This window comes from Xyrauchen texanus, chromosome 34, assembly GCF_025860055.1.
Source record: "Xyrauchen texanus isolate HMW12.3.18 chromosome 34, RBS_HiC_50CHRs, whole genome shotgun sequence".
In the NCBI taxonomy this organism is placed as follows: Eukaryota; Metazoa; Chordata; class Actinopteri; order Cypriniformes; family Catostomidae; genus Xyrauchen; species Xyrauchen texanus.
In genome coordinates, this window is record NC_068309.1 from 28,202,004 (window position 1) to 28,229,206 (window position 27,203).

At 37.2% G+C, this 27,203-nt stretch overlaps 2 protein-coding genes across 5 annotated transcripts in view; one reads left to right on the forward strand and one right to left on the reverse strand.

Annotated features, from left to right (window-relative positions):
* Nucleotides 1–495: 495 nt before the first annotated feature.
* Nucleotides 496–8,856, forward strand: LOC127628238 (ras-related protein Rab-24-like). Of its 4 annotated transcripts, none has more exons than XM_052105009.1 (10): nucleotides 496–703; nucleotides 903–980; nucleotides 1,229–1,355; nucleotides 1,454–1,522; nucleotides 1,611–1,689; nucleotides 2,211–2,278; nucleotides 5,368–5,467; nucleotides 5,559–5,609; nucleotides 5,731–5,790; nucleotides 6,756–8,856. In XM_052105009.1, the coding sequence occupies exons 1-10, from the start codon at nucleotides 696–698 to the stop codon at nucleotides 6,818–6,820; spliced, it is 705 nt and encodes a 234-aa protein (XP_051960969.1). In that variant the 5' UTR covers nucleotides 496–695; the 3' UTR covers nucleotides 6,821–8,856. The 4 variants fall into 4 exon arrangements, with proteins under 4 accessions (XP_051960969.1, XP_051960970.1, XP_051960968.1 ...); XM_052105010.1 differs by having other exon boundaries at nucleotides 956–980; XM_052105011.1 differs by having other exon boundaries at nucleotides 527–602; nucleotides 956–980.
* Nucleotides 8,857–13,448: 4,592 nt separating this feature from the next.
* Nucleotides 13,449–27,203, reverse strand: part of LOC127627571 (histone-lysine N-methyltransferase, H3 lysine-36 specific-like) — a 30,383-nt gene continuing 16,628 nt past the window's right edge. Inside the window, exons 17-23 of the mRNA XM_052104014.1 lie at nucleotides 24,438–24,550; nucleotides 21,340–21,609; nucleotides 20,570–20,686; nucleotides 20,063–20,204; nucleotides 19,854–19,960; nucleotides 19,563–19,764; nucleotides 13,449–14,558 (exon numbers count right to left, since the gene is read on the reverse strand). Of these exons, the coding sequence (XP_051959974.1) occupies nucleotides 14,113–14,558; nucleotides 19,563–19,764; nucleotides 19,854–19,960; nucleotides 20,063–20,204; nucleotides 20,570–20,686; nucleotides 21,340–21,609; nucleotides 24,438–24,550 (1,397 nt within the window). The 3' untranslated portion in view covers nucleotides 13,449–14,112. The remainder of the gene's footprint in view (nucleotides 14,559–19,562; nucleotides 19,765–19,853; nucleotides 19,961–20,062; nucleotides 20,205–20,569; nucleotides 20,687–21,339; nucleotides 21,610–24,437; nucleotides 24,551–27,203) is intronic.

The window sequence follows — 27,203 nt, forward strand, 5'->3', positions numbered from 1 at the left end:
ACCAGAGGCGGTGCAGGATCACCGCAGCCACTCTAGCAGAGGAAACCACAGACATGTATTATGTCTATTCGTTGGTTAAAAAGTACACCTAGTTTTGTACAATTTAAGTTTGAGCTTTGTCAGTATCTTAAAGCATTGGAGGGTGTAAGGAACACCAAAGCAAAAAAGACTATAGATTTTAATACCCTTATGCATATAGTTCTTAATTTGTATTGTATTTTTGTTGTTTATTTATTTTATTTACTTTAATATTTTGTATTAATATTATGGTTATTTTCTTTACTGTTTTCTTGCAATCATTGTTATTGTCATTCTGTATTGTGTGATTTTGATACCAAATAAAATAAGTATTTATATGTCTATGGAGGAACTCAGACTAGCAACCAATCATAGACGCGATTTGAGTAGCCAATCAGCAGCATGTTTAGATAGTCAACGCACCTATGATGCTGAAAAATGTTGTCTACGTAGGCAGCTCACCAGGATTATAACACAGCCATGCACGGTTCCCTCTGAAGTCACAGCTTGCTCTACACACACATATAAACAACGCACGCTAGTGTGTTCCAGCTGACTCTACACTACAGTTCCTCTTTCAGCGGGTATATATAACATCTGATAGGCTGTTGACTTACGTTTTTCCGCGTGTACAGGGAAAACATGGCTTGGAAAAACTAGCTGTGCTGGATTTAGTGATGTTGCTGTAAGCTAAACTGCTCTCTTCTATCGTTTTAGGGTAGTAAGGATTGAACAATCTGCTAAAGATTATTATTTATGACCGTATCCACAGTGTAAAGTGCATTGTGAATACTTATGTTAAGTATATGTATTTTTGCATTGGGAGCATCTATTTATTATTGTGAGCTATTGGACTACATTTTCATTGCTAACCGAATTTTTAGCCACTCAAAGTACTCATCTGTTAGTAAAGTTACTCTAAATACTCCAAAACCAGGACATCAGATACATCAAGAGCACAGGTAAGTGAAATTAATGATTAAGACAACTAAACAGAAGTGTGTTTTATCTAGCCATTGTTTTGTTTAGTCAGTGGGAATATATATTATTAGCAAAATCTAGATTTGTAAACCTAGTATTTGCCTAAAAGAGAATCACTTATTATTTATCTTTTTTTCAAATCTGTTAAAACTAGCTATGTCCAAACAGTGATGTTATCTACACAATTAAACTTTGCCTTATGTTCTCTATGGTGTATTTTTCTACACAGCTATTTAATCATGACTGCCATGCGAGTGGATGCTAAAGTGGTCTTGCTTGGCAAGGAGAGTGTTGGTAAGACCAGTCTAGTGGAGAGATATGTACACCACCGGTTTCTTGTGGGTCCATATCAAAATGTAAGTATGTGTTGCAATAGAAAGCCCTGATGTAAATGACCTGATGTGATGTGATTGAGGTTTATGTATTTATTCGATTGTCATGTTTTTGTCTTAAGACTATAGGGGCTGCATTTGTTGCAAAAGCCCTCCGTGTCGGTAACAAGGTGATTACGCTGGGAATATGGGTAAGTGTTGTTCTTAAGGGTTCTTTTATATGCTTGTTATAGATAGATGGACTATTTGTTAGTGACACCATACTTTGTTTCATTTCAGGACACTGCTGGATCTGAACGTTACGAGGCCATGAGCAGAATCTATTACAGAGGAGCCTGTGCTGCCATTGTGTGCTATGGTATATTTACTCTCTACATGGTTATCAGTCGTGAAAATGTTAAATAAGATTGTAATTTCCAGGCCAGGAAGAGTCATAGAAATTGATCTAAACTTTTAAATGAAACGGAAAAGTCTACAGAAATAAATTCAGTTATGCTTTTTGAGTGCAATGTCAAAACTATATATATATATATATATATATATATATATATATATTATTTTTTTATTATTTTTTTTAATTCTTCTCCAGTAAACAAGAACAACTACACACCTGAAAATGCATTGGTCAAAAGTTGTGGGAATCCTTTCGCTTATGATTTGACTGAATAATTAAAAAAAAAATTCTAAAGAAATCCAAAGTCCAGTTTGTAGGCCTTCTACCTACTCTAGTCTAGCAGTCAGGTGACTTTGAGCAAGTAAATTGCTAATACGTATTTTCATGTGCTTCTACGCAGTTTATGTACTTGGATGAAAGAATTGTGTCCTAAGTGTCTTTTGTTTTATCTTAACTGTGTGCCTGTCCTTTAAATTTGCTAATAGACTTGACTGACAGCAGCAGTTTTGGAAGGGCCAGGTTCTGGGTGAAGGAGATTCAGAAATGTGAAGAGGTAAAATGTGCCCACATTTCTAACAAAACAATGAAGGGTCTCTATTGCTAAGTAGTAGTATACTGATGTGTGTAGAAAACATTCTGGCAAATTCACAATTGGTGCATACTTGCATAAATACTGTATATTTAACACATTTTACACATGTATGCTAGGGTTGTCAATTTAACATGGTAATTTATTGAGATTTATTGTATGAAAATAATGTGTTAAAATAATACAGATATTTATGACCTTTGAACCATACATAAATTTAGTAATAAAAGTTACGATTTTCCTACCATGGAAGTAATTTAAGCTTGAAGTGCATGTGGGGGCCTGGGTAGCTCAGTGAGTATTGACGCTGACTACCACCAATGGAGTCACAAGTTCGAATCCAGGGCGTGCTGAGTGACTCCAGTCAGGTCTCCTAAGCAACCGGTTGCTAGGGAGGGTAGAGTCACATGGGGTAACCTCCTCGGTCACGATAAGTGGTTCTCAAACTCAATGGAGCACGTGGTAAATTGTGTGTGGATCGCAAAGTGTAAAATGAGCCTCCACATGCGGAGTCTCCGCGGTGTCATGCACAACGAGTCATGTAATTAGATGAATGGATTGACGGTCTCGAAAGCGGAGGCAACTGAGACTTGTCCTTCATCACCAGGATTGAGGTGAGTAACCACGCATCACGAGGACCTAATAAGTAGTGGGAATTGGGCATTCCAAATTGGGAGAAAAGGGGATGAAAAAAAAAAGTACATGTATCTTTGTGTTTATGAGCCATATCAGCAGAGGGCAGTCAGCTCACCTAAACAAACCTCACATGCAGCGCAGCCAGAGAATGAGTTTAGGCACTTTTCTACTTAAAAATGTTATGCCCTTCCATCGTTAACTTACCTCTGTCTCATGGACTCTGTATGTCATCGCTTATGTAGCGCTAGTGCCCACTACTGGCGGAACCCGTGCAATGGGTTTAACTGGAACACCATGCCCTTGATCACTTTGAACACATTGAAGGCGGAAATCAATTTGTCGAATTATTTTGTGATTTTCTTTTTTAATTTTTTTTTGCACCTGAGAAGACAGTGTTTTTGGAGATTGATACATAGATTCAGGTCAAGTTTAGTTGTAATTTCAGAGCCTTAACAAAAATTATATGATTAAAACAATTACAAAAATTAAAATTGTAACATTACAATGAACACCTGAACAAACAGTCAGTTTAAGGTGGGTGTGTGTGTGTGTGTGTGTGTGTGTGTGTGTGTGTGTGTGTGTGTGTTCTACATACACATGCATGACGCAAGTCATTTTACCAACAATTACAGACAGCTTGTTTCATTTTTAATTGACTTAATCACAATTCCAGTGGGTCAGAAGTTTATATACACTAAGTTAACAGTGTCTTTAAGCAGCTTGGAAAATTCCAGAAAATGATGCTAAGAGGTGTACCTGTGGATGTATTTTAAGGCTTGACATCATGGGAAAAGAGTGTACCACCAAAGTTCTGGTAAAATGGTTTAAGGACAACAAAGTCAAGGTGTTGGAGTGGCCATCACAAAGCCCTGAACTCAATTGTGGGCAGAACTAAAAAAAAGCATGTGTGAGCAAGGAGGCCTACAAACCTGACTCAGTTACACCAGTTCTGACTGGAGGAATGGGCCAAAATTCCCGCAACTTATTGTGAGAAGGTTGTGGAAGGCTACCCACAATGTTTGACCCAAGTTAATCAATTTAAAGGCAATGCTACCAAATCCTAACAAAGTGTATGTAAACTTCTGACCCACTGGGAATGTGATGAAAGGAATAAAAGCATTATTCTCTCTACTATTATTCTACATTTCTCATTCTTAAAATAAAATTGTGATCCTAACCAGCCTAAGACAGGGAATGTTTTATACAATTAAATGTCAGGAATTGTGAAAAACTGAGTTTAAATGTATTTGGCTAAAGTTTATGTAAACTTCTGACTTCAACTGTATATATAGCTCTGGAAAAGATTAAGAGATCATTGCAATGTTATCAGTTTCTCTGTGTTTGAGTAAAAATGAATATTTTTGTTTTATTCTATCAAGTACTGACAACATTTCTCCCAAATTCCAAATAAAAGCATTGTCATTTAGAGCATTTATTTGGAAAAAAAATAAATAAAAATGGCAACTGGTCAAAATAACTAGAAAGATGCAGTGTTTTCAGACTTTGAATGTTCATATTTATTTTTTAAACTGCTCAATACTAATGTTTTAACTTTCAGGCATCTTGGCATGATCTATACCAGTCTTTCACATTGCTTTTGGGTGAATGTATGCCACTTTGGCTTTGTTTGATGGCTTGTGGCCTTCAATCTTCCTCTTGATCACATTCTAGAGGTTTTCAATGGGGTTCAGGTCTGGAGATTGGGCTGGCCATGATGGTGTCTTGATCCAGTGGTCCTCGATCCACAGCTTGATTGACCTGTCTGTGTGGCATAGAGAATTGTCCTGCTGGAAAAAAACAATCCTCAGAGTTTGGGAACATTGCCAAAGCAGAAGGAAGTAAGTTTTCTTCCAGGATAAACTTGTAAGTGATCAATCAATGTGTGGATGGAGGACCACCAGATCTAGACCTTGTCATGGCTAGCCCAATCTCCAGACCTGAATACCTCTGGAATGTGATCAAGAGAAGATGGATGGCCACAAAGCTGAGCTGCATGAATTTGTGCGCCAGGACAGCAACGTGAGACTGGTAGAGAGCATGCCAAGACTCATGAAAGCTGTGATTGAAAATTAGGGACAACCCCCACCCCCCAAACATATTGGTTTCTGAACTCATTCAAGTTTAAACATTATTATTGTGTTGTTTATAAATGAACATGAACTTGTTTTCTTTGCATTATTTGAGGTCTGAAAAAACTGCATATCTTTTGTTATTTTGACCAGTTGTCATTTTCTGCAAAAAAAAGTTCTAAATGACAATATTTATATTTGGGAGAAATGTTGTAAATTTTGTATAGACTTAAGTGCAAGTTTATGGATGAATCATGATTTATAGCACAGTCAAAATGAGTGACTGGGACCTAAACACACACATAAAAAATCAGACCAAACTTAATGCATTAATTGTTTCATTCCTAGCACTGTAAGATATTTTTGTGTGGTACCAAGATTGACCTTATTGAAGCAAACCGAAGGGTGCGGCAAGTAGACTACCATGATGTACAAGACTTTGCAGATGGTAAGCACATATTCAGCTTCTTGTCTTAATCCATATACAAATATTCCTGTCTTTACATAAAACTGTACAATAATGGCAATAAATCTTGCAGAAATAGGTGCACAACATTTTGAGACCTCTAGCAAGTCAGGAAAAAATGTTGGTAAGTGTTACTTCAGCATACCTGCTCTGTTGAGCACTACAGATGTGTAACACATGATTAGACACTTAGAGGTTTCACTTCTTGAATTCGTGTTTTTTATTTTATTTATTTTTTTATACAGATGAAGTATTTCAGAAGGTCGCTGAGGACTACATTAACTGTGCTTTGGAGTTCATGCAAGGTGTGAAATTGTCAGAGAATCAAACATGGAAATTTCATAGCCTGTCTGCAATAGGAGGATGAGGACATCTTAAGAATTCCATCCTGATGGTTTCACAATATTTCATTTTCTTCCACTTCCCTCTATGCTTTTGTATCTCATATTGCTTATATTGCTTATGCTCTCAGTTAATTGTTACTTAGAGGATGCTTTTTATAAAAATGGCCTACCGTGGCCCGAAAGCATTTGCACACACAAAAAATTAACAAGATGGTTGGCTGGATGGATAGATACAGTGGATAAATGGATAGGTGGATGGATAGATAGATAGATACAGTGGATGGATGGTTAGGTTAATGGATGGACGGAAAGACAGACAGACTGATAAGCCACAACATTAAAACCACTGACAAGTGAAGTGAATAACATTTATTATCGTGTTACAATGGCACCTGTCAAGGGGTGGGATATATTAAGCAGCAAGTGAACAGTCTTTACATGAATTGCATGTGGTAGAAGCAGGAAAAATCGGCAAGCGTAAGGATCTGAGCGACTTTGAGATGAGCCAAATTGTGATGGCTAGACGACTGGGTCAGAGCATCTCCAAAACTGCAGGTCTTGCGGGGTGTTCACTGTATGTAGTGGTTAGTACCTACCAAAAGTGGTCCAATGAAGGACAACCAGTAAACCGGCGACAGGGTCATCGACGATCAAGGCTTATTGATGAGTGTGGGTAGCGAAGGCTAGCTACATGATTTTAGGCAGGTGGTATTAAATGTTTTGGCTGATCGGTGTAGATGGATGGATACAGTAGATAGATGGATGAGTGGATTGAACAATTGTTTTATTTCATCTGTTAAATTGATTATTATCTATGCAAAATAAAATTCAAAATAAATTTTTTAGTGTAGCTCAAGGGTCCAAATACTTTTTGGGGCCTCTGTGTATGACCTGACTTAGTTCTTTGTATTATGTCATCCTCACAGTGGAAAAGGGAGTGGACCTGGGGGAAAAGAAGGACTCTTATTTTGACAACTGCTGCCATAACTGACCTATAGCAGGAAAAATCTGCACCATCATATGCTCTATTACATTGGAATTACTGGAGGCTTGATGTCTTTTATACTCCTCAAAGCATCAACTGGAGTGTCCTGATTATGTTTAGCTCAGATCTTTTTTTTTTTGTTGCTGTGCGGTATGTTGAGATCGGGCTGATTCTACTTGTTAAACACTTTTTTTTTTGTCAAGAACACTTTCTGAACCTGAGAATGTTAATTGAAGCAAATATCAACAATGGATTGCAATCCATTTTACCGAAAAGAGACTGCACAAAGTGTGCGCTTAAGAGAAGGAGGCCATTGCAAGGCCATTACATCGTTGCCAATGTTCCCAAAGGTCTCTGCTTTACCAAAACAATGCCTTGAGTGAATTTAATCACCTTTTTTAATATAACTTAAGTGTTTCTATTTTAGCAGTCTTTGGTTTTTGAGCATCATTATGTTTACACCTTGTAAAAGTTCATTTGTCTGTATTGTGATGTATTATCAGCTTTGTTTGATATATATATTTAGGCCTATCACTTTGCCACACTTAGCTGGAGTGGTTTAAGTTGCAGTTTTCACAAATCTGAGATCAATTTAACCATTTTTGTCATAATGGTAAAGGTTTGGATATTGAATATGGGTGGATGATTACTGATAGTAAAAGGCAATTTTTCCACCAGGAGACTAATTTTGTTCTAGAATGAAGCTTGTAACACCAAGGGAAAAGCTGTTATAATGTTATAAGCTCATAAGGTAACACTTTACACAATATGGTGCTTTTGTTAACATTAGTAAATGCATGAGGTATCATGAACTAACAATGAACAATATCTTTTTTACAGCATTTATTCATGTTTGTTAATGTTCATTTGTAAATGTACAGTTCATTGTTAGTTCATGTCCATAATACAAAATGTTTATTTCAACATATATTAAGTACTGTAAAAATATTAATTTGTTCACATTAACTAATATTAACAAAACAACCTGACTTTAAAGTGATACCTCTCGTAATTATACAACCTAAGAATACAATACTATAGAAGACACTGCAATGACCGCCTGGCACGTGTAATCCTATAAAGACATTTTAAAAGGTGTCAATTTGAGCCATTGAAATGTTGTGATGTTCTGTGAATTTGGAAGTATGTGCAGAAATGCTTCCTTTCGGATGCACCTTTAAAATTGGAATAAGTTTGCAGTGTTTGATAATGAAGCCCAAAGTTCATGTGTCGTGCTCTCCATTATTTAGTTTGATGTAGAACTTAAGTCGAGTTTTACAAAAAGCAAATGGATCTGCAGCATTTTGATGAATGTGATGTTAATGTTTACAATGTATTTTCTAATTTTATTTTACTTGGAGTTTGGATACAGTGTTGTAAACTGAGACACTAACTTGTCAGTTATAAACATGTTTGTGCTCATGAGCTCTTTTTACATACAGCCTTGGTTTGCTCTTGAGTTTATATTGTGCCTGAATTAAATAGTACTCAAAGAAGCCTGTAATTAAAAATGTTGTTCTCTTTATGAAAATGTGCATACTTGTGCTAGGAGATTGTGGAATTGTGCCATTTAATCTGGGCCTATATTGAGTTAATTTGTTACAATTTACTTTAACATACTGTTCACTGTTAGATCATTAAACCTAATGCATTACAATAATGCTTATAGCATTATTGTAAAGTATTATGAGTGTTTAAGAGCAGATATGACATTTATGCATAAAATATCAAACCAAGAAACTCTGTGTACTGATGATAGCCATATTAAAATAAATTATTTTGGTTAGTTCACTTAACTTTCACCTTGAGTGCACTTGTGTTACTATTGAAACATGAAACTGAGTAATCACTATAGTTCCCTTCCTCACCAACAAAACCAACCATCACTTCAGAGGAATGGATTTCATGTAAATGATTATAGATATAATCTAGAAGTTATATTGTACATTAGAAAAACCTTATAGCACCTCAGTAAGGGAATGGAGGCGGCTGTGGAACCTGCTATCTATATTTTGTATAACAGTATGAACTGAAAGTTAAAATAAAAAATACTTTGCAAAATTACAATTCACAATGTCGTATTGTTTAAACTTGGCTAGTTTGATATTCTCCTTGCATTTGATAAATGCCCTCTCACTTTTGATCAACAAATGCAAACGGTTTTTATCAACAGCAGAAATAATTAATACTAATAAAAATAAATAATAATTGAGGCAACACTTTACAATAAGGTTGTATGTGTTTACATGAGTTAAAATGACAAATTAACCATACTTTTACTGCATTTATTAATAGTGGTTAATGTTTATGTCATTATATACTAATACATTTTAACAATGAGTCATAAGTGCAAAGTCAGTAGTCATGGCCATGAAGTTTTGGTATTTTCGTGCAAGTATGCGCTAAGTCTAGCAGCAAGTGGGTTTGGAGAAATTGCGTGTGCAAAACGTTCAATTGCAATTTAATTCTGAGGTTCTTATCCTGTAATCCACCGTCTCCATCCTATTATCCAGTCAATTCCCTGTCAAGCACCAGTGATATAAACAAAGACAGCACATTCATAAGAAGGTAGTGTAAATGGACCGTATGCACTGAATTTGAAGAACAGAAACATGGACTAACCTCTTTAATGCATAAACTGGTTCCTTGTTGAAAATCAATAATTTTTTTATGACTGTGAAGCGCTCCTTTTACACACATGGAAAATGTAGTTCTCGTCAGGATTTGTAGGCCCCAATAAATTAAAGAGAATATAAGTCAGCTCAAGACAAGAAATGTTCACTCACTTTCAACTGCTTTTATTTTCAGCAAACTTAACATGTGTAAATATTGGTATGAACATAAAAAGATTCAACAACTAAGACATAAACTGAAGTTTCACAGACATATGACTAACAGAAATGGAATAATGCGTTACTTAAAGGGGGGGGGGTTCAAAATCAAAAGTACAGTCAGCATCTGGTGTGGTCAACAGCTGCGTACTGCGGTGCATCTCCTCTTCATGGACTGCATCAGACTTGCCAGTTCTTGCTGTGAGATGTTACCCCACTCTTCCACCAAGGCACTTGCAAGTTTCTGGACATTTCTGGGATGAATGGCCCTAGCCCTCAACCTCCAATCAAACAGATCCCAGACATGATGTGATTCCGATGATGCTGTGACATCACCCCAGACCACGAAGGACCCTCCACCTCCAAATCGCTCCGCTCCAGAGTACAGGCCTCGGTGTAACACTCATTTCTTCGAAAATAAACATGAATCTGAATGTCACCCCTGGTGAGACAAACCCGAGACTAGTCAGTGAAGAGCACTTTTTGCCAGTTCTGTCTAGTCCAGCGAAGGTGGGTTTGTGTCCATAGGCGACGTTGTTGACGGAGATGTCTGTAAGGACCTACTTTACAACAGGCCTACAAGCCCTCAGTCCAGAAGTAGCCTATTCCTGCATTCCTGAAGTAACTCGGGCAGTTGTTGTTGCCATCCTGTACCTGTCCCACAGGTGTGATATTCGAATGTACCGATCCTGTGAAGGTGTTGTTACATGTGGTCTATACCACAGCGAGGATGATCAGCTGTCCTTCCTGTCTCCCTGTAGCACTGTCTTAGGCGTCTCACAGTACGGACATTGCAATTTATTGCCCTGACCACATCTGCAGTCCTCATGCCTCCATGCAGCATGCCTAAGACACATTCATGCAGATGAGCAGGGACCCTGTGCATCTTTCTTTTGGTGTTTTTCAGAGTCAGTAGAAAGGTCTCTTTAGTCTCCTAAGTTTTTATAACTGTGACCTTACAGACCCTACCGTAAGCTGTTTTAATAACGGCTCCACAGGTGCATGTTCATTGTATATGGTTCATTGAACAAGCATGGGAAACATTAAACACTTTACAATAAAGATCTGTAAAGTTATTTGGATTTACAAAATTATCTTTAAAATACATTGTTCTGAAAAAGGGACATTTCTTTTTTTGCTGAGTTTATTATTAATCACGTTCATCTTGACACAAAAATCATGGCTAGTATTAGAAAAGTGATTGTATCGGATCGCATTTCACTTCTACCGGGCAATTTTGAAAATTTGTATTATATTTAACCTCAAATCAAGGGCATAGGTTTGGTTTGAAAGTTGGTAGGGACATATTGCTAGGATTTAAATTTTGCATGCATATATATATATTTATGTTGTAGTTAAAAAGTAATAAAAAAAAACACTTACCTGACAGTCATTTATTTTCAAAGGTGTTTTCCTCAATCATGAACTCACTGACTGAAGCAGAATCCTCCATTAATTGTGCCGTATGCAAGCCCAAGATTTCTTATTTTTATTTTCACGAAGTGTATGCTTGTTTAAATGTTTTCAATTCAACAGGTGGATGGAAATCTACACGTGTAATCTCCAGAAAAAGTTTTAAAAAATCTCTACACAATAATCACAAACGACTGTGAACAGCCCTGAGAAAATAAACAGATGCCACATGACAATGCCTTTTATGAGTAATTAGTAAAGTGATAGGACAATAATTAACATTTATAATTACACTACGAAACATTGATAGTCATTAGGGACATGTCCCTACCTAAATCTATGCACATGCCACAAATATTTCTAAATTCAAATTACATGTACTTTAAAATGAAAATATAATAAAAATATCGAAGTGGTCAAAAAAAATCATACCAAATCCAAACATTTTACTTTCTCCAACTTCCACCGGCCCCTTTTGCAGTGACATAAAAATCACTATGACAACACGTGTAATACAATAAAAATTAGATCATAAATAAAATTGTAAATATAAACTTAATGCATATACCTATAGATATTTTAACGCAAATCTAATATTTTTTGTATTATTATTATTAAACAGCTACAACAGTGATCGTCATGGACATAATTTGATATTCCACTATGTGCTTTTGAAATGTCTTGGCGCAATGACCTATTTGTCAGGAAAACAGCAAATTGCGCTTCACGGCACTTCATTAACATACAATACACCCAGTTTGCACACATACACCCACATATAGCTCAAACACTCCCACCCATGCCCAGTTGCGCTTTGCACTGGCACGACAATTGCGCTTAGCATTAGCGCTCACAAAGATTAGAAAACACGCTGCGCACGGTCATAGCATGTAGCGCTGCGCTTTGCGCGCTCGTGAAAATAGAGCCCTTAAAACTCGATATGTTAACATTAGTTAATGCATTATAAACTAACTAATTTACAATGAACAATTGTATCTTTATAAATTAACATTGTAAAATCATATTGTTCATTATCAGTTATGATACCTAATGCATTAAATGTTAACAAATAGAACCTTTTAGTAAAGTGTTACCTAATAATTTGTCCAGAGGCAAAAAGCACAAACATCTTGTACTGTTGTTTATTCTGTACAAAGCACTACAGCACAATAAAGTCTCAGTAAAAGCAGCAGATATTTGCCCTTTTGCCAGATATTCTGTCTGAAATACACTAAAGTGGAATGAATCTAAGAGCAGCATTAAACTATCAAGTGCAATAACATACATGAATGTAAAAAAGTTGAAATGCTGTGCAACATAAAACACGTCAGCCTGTTAGATTGAAGAGGTCAGGAGAAACCAGAAGAGCAATTTCAGGGGTGTTGACATGCAGACAAGCAACAAGCCCAAATCACTTCACAAATGACTGGCCTGTATGCAAATATTAGAGTTTTACATCTATAATGAGCAGTCTCAGTTCACATTTTATGTTGAACATCATTCAAGACATCAGCTCTTAAGGATATTGTCAGATTTGAAGCCAAAAACTCAACTTGAAGTGCTTGAGAGCAGGCTAGTAAAGGCAAAGTCTTGAGATGCCACTTTCTCCTATATAGCTTTAATATTTTAAAATATATACAACAGTATAGAACAGCTCAGTAATGGGTTAAATCTTTCCAATCCATTAATGAGACCTCTATAATACTTGACTTTAGCAGATCTAAAATCAGAAAATATGTTTGGTTTTTTTGTCTCTTCAGCAGACATGGTAAATCGAAACAAATCAATTGTATCAATTACCATCACAATTTACTGAACGGTTATTGGAGCTGAACTACTTCTTAAGAAAATTGTACCCTACTTACCTTATTAAAGGGATAGTTCACCCAAAATTGAAAATTCTCTCATTTATTCACCCTCATGCCATCCCAGACGTGTATGACTTTCTTTCCTCTGCTGAACACAAATGAAGATTTTTAGAAGAATATTTAAGCTCTGTAAGTCCATACAATGTATGTGAATGTGGCCAGAAATGTGAAGATCCAGAAATCACATAAAGGCAGCATAAAAGTAATCCATATGACTCCAGTGGTTTAATATAGGTGTTTAGAAGCGACATAATAAGAAACAGATGAATATTTAAGTCATGTTTTTACAATAAATCTCCACTTTTACTTTCAAAATTTGAAAGAATATGAAAGTGGAAATTTATTGTAAAAAAAAAAAAGAAAACATGAAAATATTAATCATTTTCTCACCCAAAGTGATTGTATTGCTTCAGAAGACATGGATTAACCACTGGAGATGTAAACATTACTTTTATGCAGCCTTTATGTGATTTTTGGAGCTTCAAAGTTCTGGCCACCATTCACTTGCATTGTATGGACCAACAAAGCTGAAATATTCTTCTAAAAATATTGGTGTTCTGCTGAAGAAAGAAAGTCATACACATCTGAGACGGCATGAGGGCGAATAAATTATGAGAGAATTTTCATTTTTGGGTGAACTATCCCTTTGAGGTGTGTAATATCTGCTCACCGAGCAAATGTACAGCACAAACGTGTTTGTATAATATATTAATTTTTTTCTGAAGAACTTCAATACAATACTACTTTTCATTTTTGTTTTCTTTGTGATGTTCAGAGTATTTCACTAGTATTGTATGTGTGTGTGTGCAATGCCAGTTGTCAGCAAATAAATAAATCCTATTTTAAACTGGTGATGAAGATGACTTACGACTTGAGATACCCCTTACCTGCGCTGCATGGAAATACAGTTAAGATCAATGATCATCCAAAATTTCAGTCTTGTTTCATCTCATAACACCTTCAAAAGATTACTGAAAGAGATTCAGTACTGAGTGCCATCTTCATATTAGTCAAAGTGCACAACTTCAGAACAAGGCATCTAATAGTAGCATCAGACAACAAGAGTCAACGTAGTCTGAAAACTCAAAGAAACCGCAAGCCAGTTAGCTTTCAACACTCAATTAAACCATCATCTGTTGTCTCTTTTATCCTCAATGGTTCCAAATTTCCATCAGTTAAGTTCTTCTCACTCGTCACAGTTTTCTAATTCCATCAAATCCTCTTCCTCCTCTTCTTTATAGGGAGAGATGGGTGAATATGGACAGTTTAGAGAGATGTTAAACATTGGAGGGCTACTGGAGGGGTCAAAGACGACATGAGGAGCTACATCAGGGTGTGAGACAGACTGTGGGACAGTCATAGAGTTTAGGGGTGTGGATTTAGGGTTGGCCACTCTGATGAGGTTGATAGGGTACGTGGTGTTTTCTTGAACATAATCCCGGATCTCACCAGGCTCCAGGGGCTCAGGGCCACAGGGGTCATGCTCGCTGCACGATAAGCGCCCATCCAGTTTGGATATGAAGAGCATGCCGTCCCGATGTTCTACGCAGAAGGAGCTAGGGCACATCTCGCAGAAGGAAGCTGCATTCTTACCACACAAGTCACACTGATGCCAGGGACACTCCCAACGGCCTGAAATGCAAAATTATGGCATAAATCTCTTCTTAAATAAAGACACATTTGCATGCTTCTATATTGTTTGGATACAAATATGCTATATCTTTTTTACTGTTCTTATATTAAATAGTTTACATTGAACGTGGATTGGATCTGTTTAACACATGACAGGTCAACATTTTAAAGAGAGCCACAGTGAAAGATACATGCAAGATGAAAACATAAAAAAATGACTTAATATGATAACATGATTGATTTGAACAAAGGTTATTTTGTACTTCCAAAACATGTTTGCACTTCTGTTTTAACACAAGGCCATAATGCAATTTCAATCTTAATTCAATCGATCGTGCAGCTTTAATTGATATCAAACAAATATTTCAGAAGTCAAAGTCTGCTGTTTCAAAGCATGTTGAATGGTTTCCCTTCTTCATGTAGCCTGTAGGTAAGCGTCACTTTCACAACTGTCACGTCCATTTATAGTGTTTTTTCAATCGTTCTTCATATTGTGGCTGTCATTTCTAGATTGTCCATTTGAATTCACACTTTTATCTGTTAAAAATGTTAATTCATTATAAATAAACCATCAGTTTTTCCATTTCGCCGTTTTCATGCTTATTATCAATTCTTCAAAATATCTTATTTTGTGTTCAACAGAAGAAAGAAACTCATACAGATTTGGAACAACTTGAGGGTGAGTAAATGATGACAATTTTCATTTTTGGGTGAACCATCCCTTGAACTTTTTTTTTAGTTTTTTTTTTTACTGCAAATGCTACACAGTAGCCCAGTAAGAGAATGAAATTTTCTAACCGAAATGTTATATATTAATTTATATATATATATATACACACTCACCTAAAGGATTATTAGGAACGCCTGTTCAATTTCTCATTAATGCAATTATCTAATCAACCAATCACATGGCAGTTGCTTCAATGCATTTAGGGGTGTGGTCCTGGTCAAGACAATCTCCTGAACTCCAAACTGAATGTCAGAATGGGAAAGAAAGCTGATTTAAGCAATTTTGAGCGTGGCATGGTTGTTGGTGCCAGACGGGCCGGTATGAGTATTTCACAATCTGCTCAGTTACTGGGATTTTCACGCACAACCATTTCTAGGGTTTACAAAGAATGGTGTGAAAAGGGAAAAACATCCAGTATGCGGCAGTCCTGTGGGCTGAAAATGCCTTGTTGATGCTAGAGGTCAGAGGAGAATGGGCCGACTGATTCAAGCTGATAGAAGAGCAACTTTGCCTGAAATAACCACTCGTTACAACTGAGGTATGCAGCAAAGCATTTGTGAAGCCACAACACGCACAACCTTGAGTCGGATGGGCTACAACAGCAGAAGACCCCACCGGGTACCACTCATCTCCACTACAAATAGGAAAAAGAGGCTACAATTTGCAAGAGCTCACCAAATTTGGACAGTTGAAGACTGGAAAAATGTTGCCTGGTCTGATGAGTCTCGATTTCTGTTGAGACATTCAGATGGTAGAGTCAGAATTTGGCGTAAACAGAATGAGAACATGGATCCATCATGCCTTGTTACCACTGTGCAGGCTGGTGGTGGTGGTGTAATGGTGTGGGGGATGTTTTCTTGGCACACTTTAGGCCCCTTAGTGCCAATTGGGCATCGTTTAAATGCCACGGCCTACCTGAGCATTGTTTCTGACCATGTCCATCCCTTTATGGCCACCATGTACCCATCCTCTGATGGCTACTTCCAGCAGGATAATGCAACATGTCACAAAGCTCGAATCATTTCAAATTGGTTTCTTGAACATGAAAATGAGTTCACTGTACTAAAATGGCCCCCACAGTCACCAGATCTCAACCCAATAGAGCATCTTTGGGATGTGGTGGAACGGGAGCTTCGTGCCCTGGATGTGCATCCCACAAATCTCCATCAACTGCAAGATGCTATCCTATCAATATGGGCCAACATTTCTAAAGAATGCTTTCAGCACCTTGTTGAATCAATGCCACGTAGAATTAAGGCAGTTCTGAAGGCGAAAGGGGGTCAAACACAGTATTAGTATGGTGTTCCTAATAATCCTTTAGGTGAGTGTATATTAATGACATTTTCTACTGATATTTCATTTCACTAATAAAGTTATAAAATCATTCCACTGAATTGATTGGTAATTGTTGCTACAATCAATCTCTTGTGGTACCCTCATTCGTTTCAATGTTTTTATGCTTTTTGGACATGCGCATCATAATAAATAGGCCCGTTTTACAAAACTTTAAGGCTTTTCCCATAAATGTGTCATATATCACTGAAAATGGGATAATCTCAGCTTCAATATGGTATATGGACATTGTCAGGATAATTATGGTTCAAATGTGTTGCAGTTTTAAAAATAAGCTTGTTTTTAAATTGGAATTTCTATAAACATGATTTTCTGAGCCTGAAATTCAGCAAATATTTGACATAGCCTCACTCAGTCAATATTAAAGATATCAAGGTTATATTATCACAGAATGTTCTTTACATTAGGTAGGATGATTTTATGTAGAAAACAGTGAATCACACACACAAAAAATGACTTTAGCTGGGTTTTCACACAGGGTCACATATTATAAATATTACTAATATATACAGTACTGTGCAAAAGTTTTAACATAAGATGTTTCACAAAAACATATGTCTTAAGATGGTTATTTATATCTTCAGTTTTATTGTGTCAATAAGAAATATACATTTTATACTCCCAAACATTACATTTGTCATCATATCTGTCAACAACCAATAAAAACGGTGTCCAGCTGTACCTATGAGAACAGGTGCTGTTTTGAAGGCAAATGTGTTAATACCAAATATTGATTTAGTTTTTTTCTGTTTACTGGACTTTGTATGATGTTAATTGTTTAAGGAAAACTATTTGTCATTATTTAAGAAATCCTCATTTTGAAAGCACAATACTGTATATATATATATATATACACACACACACACACACACACACACACACACACACACACACACACACACACACACACACACACACACACACACACACACACACACACACACACACACACTCACTTAGCACTTTATTTAGAACAATATGGTGACAAAGTGCCCAATGTGATCTGCTGTTGTAGCCCATCTGCCTCAAGGTTCGACATGTTGTGCATTCTGTGATGCTATTCTGCTCACTACAATTATACAGAGTGGTTATCTGAGTTACTGTAGCCTTTTTGTCAGCTCAAACCAGTCTAGCCATTCTCCATTGACCTCTCTAATCAACAAGATTTTTCTATCTGCCTCTCACTGGATGTTTTCTGTTTTTTTAAGTAAACTCAGAATAGGTAAGTGAAAATCCCATGAGATCAGCAGTTACAGAAATACTCAAACCAGCCCATCTGGCACCAACAATTGCATGACTGTTGACACTGTCAAAATCAATGAGATCATAGAGACATTTTTTTCCCCATTTTGATCCTGACCCTTATCTGCATGCTTTTATCGCACTGCTGCCACTCTGTCTGATTAGATAATTGCATGAATAAGTAGGTGTACATAAAGTGGTTGGTGAGTGTATATATGGACTTCGCTATATAACTATATTCATAGAACTTCTCATTGCAGAATACATCTTTATGAGTATGATTACTCTATGAGTAGCTTGCAACCATGTAAAGCAACCAATCACAGTTTTTTGTGACGTTTAGGGGCAGGGGAATTTAAACTTGATACTACAATAATAGACTGTCATACAACAAATAGGTAGTATATTCAAATATCAATTTCACAGACATAACCAGGGTTGAGGGTTACTTTTTAAATTTATTCCACTACAGATTACAGAATACATGCTGTAAAATGTCATTTGTAATGTATTCTGTTAGATTACTCAAGGTCAGTAACGTATTCAAAATACTTTGGATTACTTCTTCAGCACTGGTAGATTTTTTCACTTGTTTTGACTATAAAATCTCCACCAGTACAGTAAGATAAAATACACATGTTAAAAATACATTCTCTGAAAAACCTAAATGTCTTATGCAGTGTTGTTTCTAAAACAAGAAACATCAAATTTATATTTTTTGATATTTTTACAGGAAAACAATAAAAACATTATTATCAAGAATAAATGTTTTAACCTAATATCAAAGGTCTTACAAGAATAAATAAATTATGATCCAACATGAATTTTCTTGATAAAAATATGATCGTGTCTGGTCACATGTGCATGTAAAATGGCTAGAAATAGCATTTTATCTTAGCGTAAAGATGACTATTTATTTCAATTTCTTCTGCTCTAAACTTACTTCAAACGTACTTCTCTGTCTGCTCGTATGAATGTAACACATCATAAGAAAGTGTTTCACCGCTGTTCAAATGCACTTTGGATCACATCATTTATATGTATAAATGTTTTCCATCTGAAATGACTAAATATTAAATGCAACAAATGACAATAAAATGCAAAGTAATCTCTCAGTAATCAAAATACTTTTTGAATGTAACTGTATTCTAATTACCAATTATTTAAATTGTAACTGTAGTTGAATACAGTAACTTATATTTTGTATTTTAAATACGTAATCCCGTTACATGTATTCCATTACTCCCCAATCCTGGACATAACTATACAAAAAAGCAGAATGTACAGTCACGCACATGGATACCTCTAAACTTGTTACTAGGACTCAAACAAATCTCTTAAATATCTTGCAACAGGGGGGTTCCTACCCATTTTGACCAATTAATTTCCATACCGTTTCCATGTCTTTTGAGATTTGATTTATTTCAAATTCTTTTCCAGACCTGGAAAACTCCATTTTAAAACTTCCTGATATTTCCAGGTTTTCTATGACAGTGGGAACCCTGTTGTAAATAAAACCTTTTTTCCAGGCGGACAGATAAAATCCTGGGCACTCTGACTCCCAGGAGGAGTCCAGCCAATCAGAATTTAACTGGCTATTTTAGTCAGCTCTTGTATGCAATATGCATCTGACAGTCAGTGAATATCCTGTAGGTGGGTGAGACTACTAGAAGACTGACCTGCGGGTCTCTTGGTGAGATTGAGGCAATCTGCGTGGTAAACCTTTGGACAGCCTGGCCTTTTACAGGTCACAATCTGTCCTCCATCTCCACAGCTAAAACACTCATCCTCACGCTCCTTGATAACTTCCTGCTGGGATTTGCGCTTCATCTGAGACTTTTTCTTTAGTTTACGTCCCTTATCATCTGACGGGGGGTTATTCTGACAGACAAAGAGACAATGTCATGAACTACATTCATTAATAAAGCAGAAAGAATCAGTGAATTTGTAAAAAAATAGGATCATCTCACTTTGGGCCTCACTCCCAGGAATCCACTGCAATTAGATGCACCACATTTGCACACCGTCTTCCCATTGCCCAGACACTCAAGGTTATAGTTGAACGTTAACTCTGTGCCTTTAAAAAAATATTCAGCACGTCAATGTTTGCGAGAGCACCATAAATGCAAAGAATGTACTAGAATATTGCCTAAATAAAAAATAAAATAAATCTACTTACAAGCAGGGATATCTGTAAGTGAAAAAAGTCCCACACGTGTGTCCCCGTTGACCGTCCATTTTTGGGTCTCACAGTTCGGCTGGCAACTGTGGTTCATGAAACGTGCTTCGTTTCCCTTGGGTCCTGCATCAATAATTCGATCCTAACAGAATTCAAAGAATTTAAAGAGTGACAAAGCTATATATTACAAGGATAGTATACCCAAAATGTTTAATTCAGTCATCATTTACTTACCCTCTTGCTGTTCCAATCAAATTTGACTTTCTTCCGTGGAGCATGAAGAGATGTTAGCCTCAGTCTAACCAATTATTTTCATTGCCTCATACATTGAAGGAGAATTGTGAATGAGACAGCCCAACATCTCCTTTTGTGATCCACGGAGGCAATAAAGTCAAGTTTGGAACACCATGAGGATGAGTAAATGATGACAGTATTTTTTGTCTTATGATGAACTATCCCTTCAGTTGTGCTCTCGTATAGTAACAGAAAGCACATGAAACATGTCACCTTGTCCAGCGTGAGCATGTAGAAATTGCCAATGTCGTTCTCTTGAGCATGCTTAATTCGGGCACGGCATTCCTCCTCATCAATCACCTCTCCAACATACTCGTTGACAAAATCCCCCTTGGTCAGAGCATTAAAGACACAGACATAGTCAGAAAGGAGACTTGACATACTAAAACGTACTACCTCCGCATTGACAATGTTCACATACAGTAAGAAAATGAGTTATTCCAGGTTTTTGCAGAAAGCTCTTTTCTGAAAAGTCATGTAAACAAAAATGGTAATTTCCTTACGCCATTTAAGGGATTAAGAGAAAGCAGGTTAACGTAGACTAATTCTCATATATGCACTCTGGGGAATCCCAGAGTTTGACATAAGAGGGGAAACCCCACTAGTATAGCACAATTTTGGCAACAACTCTGGAATATCTGCGAAATAAAGCAAAGCAACAGAGAATGATAAAGCAAAGTATTCCTCGGATCCCATGTTTGTTATTGAAATTACGTTGCCATGGAGAAAGCGGCTTATACTGACCGAGCCACATGTATATGGGAGTAAAATGTACAGGCTTATACACTGCATGTAAACTGGGACACCACTTTCTCAGCTGCCCACCATTGAAAATTTTTCAAGCATCCCAGATGCGAAGACTAACTTTCCATTTTGTTTAAGATGCTGCCTTAGAAGGCAGCTGCCTCTGTAGACAGCAGACAGTAAGGCAGCTCACTAGGTTTTGCAAACAAGCTTAGTTTTTAGGACATCACATTTTTTACCTTTTTGATGTCATGCACACAGCGCAGACCCCAGCCTCGAGACAGCGTCCTGAAGATCTCCACCTGGCAGTTCTGATGTTTTGTGAAGCACTGGTTCTGGCAGCGCTCACCTGCAGGACACACCTGTGGGTGACACTCATACAGCAGCATACGGTTGATGCACTCCGAGTCCATACCGCAAGGGTTCTCATCCGTTGCTTTGCAGTTACAGCGTGGAATCTCCGAAAGGTCTGCTGAGATGATCTGCACTTTGCCGATTGGTTTGTTCACCTACAAGATTGTATTGTTAAGACTTACTCTGGTATTAGAGGTAGACATATACAGGTGAAACTCGAAAAATTAGAATATCGTGCAAAAGTTCATTAATTTCAGTAATTCAACTTAAAAGGTGAAACTAATATATTATATAGACTCATTACAAGCAAAGTAAGATATTTCAAGCCTTTATTTGATATCATTTTGATGATTATGGCTTACAGCTTATGAAAACCCCAAATTCAGAATCTCAGAAAATTAGATTACATGAAATCAATAAAAAAAAAGGATTTTAAATACAGAAATGTCGGCCCTCTGAAAAGTATAATCATGCATATGTACTCAGTACTTGGTTTGGGCCCCTTTTGCATTAATTACTGCCTCAATGCGGCGTGGCATGGATGCTATCAGCCTGTGGCACTGCTGAGGTGTTATGGAAGACCAAGATGCTTCAATAGCGGCCTTCAGCTCTTCTGCATTGTTTGGTCTCATGTCTCTCATCTTTCTCTTGGCAATGCCCCATAGATTCTCTATGGGGTTCAGGTCAGGCGAGTTTGCTGGCCAATCAAGCACAGTAATACCATGGTCATTGAACCAGGTTTTTAGTACTTTTGGCAGTGTGGGCAGGTGCCAAGTCCTGCTGGAAAATGAAGTCAGCATCTGAAGGAAGCATGAAGTGCTCTAAAATGTCCCGGTAGACGGCTGTGTTGACTCTGGACTTAATAAAGCACAGTGGACCAACACCAGCCGATGACATGGCTCCCCAAACCAACACAGACTGTGGAAACTTCACACTGGACTTCAAGCATCTTGGATTGTGTGCCTCTCCATTCTTCCTCCAGACTCTGGGACCTTGGTTTCCAAATGAGATGCAAAATTTGCTCTCATCAGAAAAGAGGACTTTGGACCACTGAGCAACAGACCAGTTCTTTTTTTCTTTAGCCCAGGTAAGACGTTTGACATTTGAAGCCCATGTCCAGGACCAGTAACTCCAGCCTCAGTCCACTCCTTGTGAAGCTCCCCCACACATTTGAATGGCCTTTTCCTGACAATCCTCTCCAGGCTACGGTCATCCCTGCTGCTTGTGCACCTTTTTCTTCCACACTTTTCCCTTCCACTTAACTTTCTATTAATGTGCTTTGATACAGCACTTTGAGAACATCCAACTTCTTTTGCAATTACCTTTTGAGGCTTTCCCTCCTTGTGGAGGGTGTCAATGATGGTTTTCTGCACAACTGTCAGGTCAGCAGTCTTCCCCATGATTGTGAATTCAACTGAACCAGACTGAGAGACCATTTAAAGGCTCAGGAACCCTTTGCAGGTGTTTAGCTGATTAGAGTGTGACACTTTGAGCCTACAATACTGAACCTTTTCACAATATTCTAATTTTCTGAGATTCTGAATTTGGGGTTTTCATAAGCTGTAAGCCATAATCATCAAAATTATATCAAATAAAGGCTTGAAATATCTTACTTTGCTTGTAATGAGTCTATATAATATATTAGTTTCACCTTTTAAGTTGAATTACTGAAATTAATGAACTTTTGCACGATATTCTAATTTTTCGAGTTTCACCTGTATATTTGTTTTGCCAATTAATCAGTGCTGATAGTAGCTTTTTAGAATTACCGTTATTGGCAAAAATCTATGCCGATAGAATTTACATTTTTTTTATTCCTTTGTGTTCCTCCTCTGCAGGATTCCAAAGTTGGTTCTACTATAACAACTGCCTGTCCACAGATTTCCTGAGCAACCACTAGGTGGCACCATGAATATTCTAATTGCCTGTTTTCTATTTCTGGCCTCAAGACACAATGTAAAACTAAAGAAACGAGCGATCCAGATGGAGAACAACAATCATTAAAGTGTTATTTAGAGTACAAATTTATTTCCCGCACCACCCGCAACGTAACTAACCTAGGACCATCGCTTTATGTCATCTACTCAGTTGACGCACTGTAAGAAAAAATTAATAATTCTGTGAAGAATCGGCACAATAGAGCCACATGTTTTTGACTTATTTCAAAATAAGAGTCCCGAAATAAGTATGTGTATTTTTGGCTTGTTTATAGATATAAGAACTTCATTATTAGTGGGATTTTTGTTGCACAAGAAACTGGATCTGGGATTTTAATTGTTTCGGACTCTTGTAGCCTCTATGTCTGTGCCCATCATAGTAAAAAAATACTAAGAATTTTACATTCTATAAATCGATTTGAAAAACGATCAACCGAATAATCGGTTACCACCCCCTTAGGTATTGGTATAAGCAAAATCCACTATCGGTCATCCTCTAATTGGCATTACATAAAGCTGATATTAAAGGGGTCATGACATGAGAAATCAAATTTTCCTTGATTTTTTGACATATAAGAGGTCATTGTCCATAAAAACATACTGTAAGTTTCAGAACTCTAAACTTCCTTTAATAGAGCATTTGTTGAAACCAAGCTGCCAAAACTTATTTTTCTCTATTATTGTGACATCACATTGTGGTAGACATTTGCATCTGACTGCCTCCACAATAACACTTACTTCAACTTATCACTTCCATATCCTGCCCAGTAGTGGCGAGCAGTGAGATGGCAAGCCAAGAGAGCAGATCAGTCAAGAGCAGAGAGCCAATCATAATAGTGGGCGTATACTGTCAAGTCTTAAAGGAGAAGCACCACTAAAACCGAGTGTTTCTGACATAAGGTCAGAATGAGGTTGTAAAATTATTATGTTTTACAAATATATGACTAATATTATAAGTAAACCTTAAGAAACATGTTAACATAATAAAAAAGGCATGTCATGAGCCCTTTAAATCTCTTAGTGTACACCTAACTAGGGGCAGGTACCTTGATATGTTTGTAAGGTGGAGGTTTCTTGTGATTTCGTCTGTCCTCCTGGAGCTGTCTTAGTTCTTTCTCCATCTGCAGTTCTTTGAACCTTTTGGCAGCTTCTTCCAAAGCTGAAACCATATTGAGCATGTGAATTTTAGAAATAGTATTCTTTTTACTCAATTACTTCAAACTCTGATGCCTTATGGTGCGTTCACATACAATGCAAAGAAAATTTTTGTCTGCTAGATCATAAATTGGTGTTTAAACTCGCGTTCGCGCAAGTAACGCAAACCCGCGAGTATTCCCCCTTCTCTTCCGGAAAAGGACAGGAGGAGGGGCTTCTACGACTTGGTTAATAGTAAAGTACAACCAATAGTTGGAATCAAGTATACGCACATATTTTTAGAACTTACCAGGTGGTCTAATTTCCTCGCTCACTTTCCTTCAAGCGATGTCTTTTTTCGTCTGGTCTCTGTACATGTATGATGTTGTGTCATACAATTCCGGGTGCCCACACACCGCTACAAATTTTTTCTTCAGCTACTATGTCAGACATCCGGACAATGCTATCTCAATGCTGATAGGCTTTCGCGACAACGCGTCATGCGAATTTTTCGCTCAAGTTGAAAAATTTCAACTCGCACGAATACGCAAATGAAGAGATTTTGCGTGTTTGAGTCACGCCATTCACTTCATTGACTTTGTAAGTAATCATGCCGTGCGAAATGCTCGCTTCGCGTTGTATGTGAACGCACCATTAGAAGGGATTATATCTTTTTCTTTTTACTTATTCTTTATTAAAAACAGTATATTTTAACAGATATACAGCAAGAATAGTTAACAGGAGGGAAAATACTGGAAATTGTAAACAACGCTCGAAGCAATAAAAAAAATTAATGGAGAACTAAAGTAAAAATTTAAGTCCATAAATCAAGCACAGAAGCGAACCACTAACGTGCCAGAATTATAGATATTTATATGATTGTCATGCACCTTACTACCCTCTCCTACTAGGTTTGTTGTTCATTGTTATGTAGTAATCTTGAGATTGGGCTCAATCTTACCTCAGAAATATTCAACTGAAGTCTTATGGAGTTAGATATTTGTTTCATAAATCTCACAGACTCTTTGAGGCTGCTGACAGAGACTTTTCTCTATGTTTAGGAAGCGTATATCAGTGTTATCCTTCAACCATGTCTCGACTGGTTTTAACTGAGCTGCCCAGTGATAATACTTAAAACTTGGAAGACTCACTCCTCCGTCTGTAACGAAGGCAGGAGGAGGCAGACCAGGGGTGAGGATCCAAGTGCGGGTTTTATTGAAAACAAAGTGAAAACAAACAAGACTGGAACAAAGGAAACGTCCACGATGGGAATACAAAACAAAACACGAAAACATCCAAAGGGAACACAGGCTGAAGAAACTTCCACGGTGGACAAAGGTAAACTAGACAAACTGGGTAAACATAAGACAGCTACATCCAAACATCCACATTCATCAACAATCGACAGGGGAATGGAGAAACAGCAGGGTTTAAATACACAGGAGACATGATGATGACAAACGACAATCAGGTGAGAACAATGACACAGGGCTGGCAGTGATGAGGGCCGGGAATCATGGGAAGTGTAGTTTGTGACGGTAACACGAAACACGGGGCAGACAACAGGGGATCGTGACACCGTCAGCCTTCATGAGCTGTAAGGTTTTGAACTTAATTCTAGGCTTTTGCCCTGCCCATATAAATGTAGAAATCTTTTTCTCTAACTTGATAAATATACTTTTGGAGATTTCTACAGGCAACATTTGAAAGGGGTAAAGAAATCTAGGTAATATATTCATTTGAATACTTTCCACCTGCCCTAGAAGAGATAGTCATTGCAGACCATCACTGCATATCATTATAGATCCTTTTGATTAATTTAGGGTAATTGGCATCATATAGGTTTTGTAATGGGGGGGTATATAGATCCCCAGGTATTTGATGCCCTCTTTAGGCCACTTGAAGCCACTCTGTTTTATCACCCTCTCAGAGATTTGACCTCCAATATTCAGTGCCTCAGTTTTATCTATATTTATTCTATAACCCGTGAAAATGTCCAAAATCAGAAATTACTTTAAGTTTGGGTAATGTCAATTTAGGATTTGATAAGTAGAACATCATCTGCATACAGCGAGATTTTATGCTCCTCTCCTCCTATAACAATGCCTTATGTGATAGCACTTTCTCTTATGAGCTGAGCAAGAGGCTCTAAGCTTATAGCAAATAATAAAGGAGACAGTGCACAGTAGGGCTGAAACGATTATTAAATAAAATCATTATACAATGCATTTTTTTGACTTGGCTTTTTTGGCTTGTTTTCCAATAAATAGCTATCATGGTGCTAGCTAGCTCAACTGTGATGCTGTTTCTTCTGCTAGCCAGTTTTCTGTTATCATACAAGAATGTAGGATATAGTTTGATTTAGCATGCTGATTGAGGAGTGATCATCTATTCATCTAGCCTATTTCTATTAATTTGTCCAGCAGCAATTGTAAAATATTTTTACCATACCAGAATATTCCAATTGTTTAGCTAACTATTTATATATATCTGTGCATGACATTCATTGCATTAGTGTTTTTTACTATATTTTTTCTAAACTTATTCTACAGAACAGAGCCACATGCGCCATCTGATGTGTGGATACATTTCACCTCAGCCAATGTAGAAGGACAGGCTTTGTACATGTGTAAATACTGTGCAAAGACCTATGATAAGAATGCCACAAAGATGCAGCA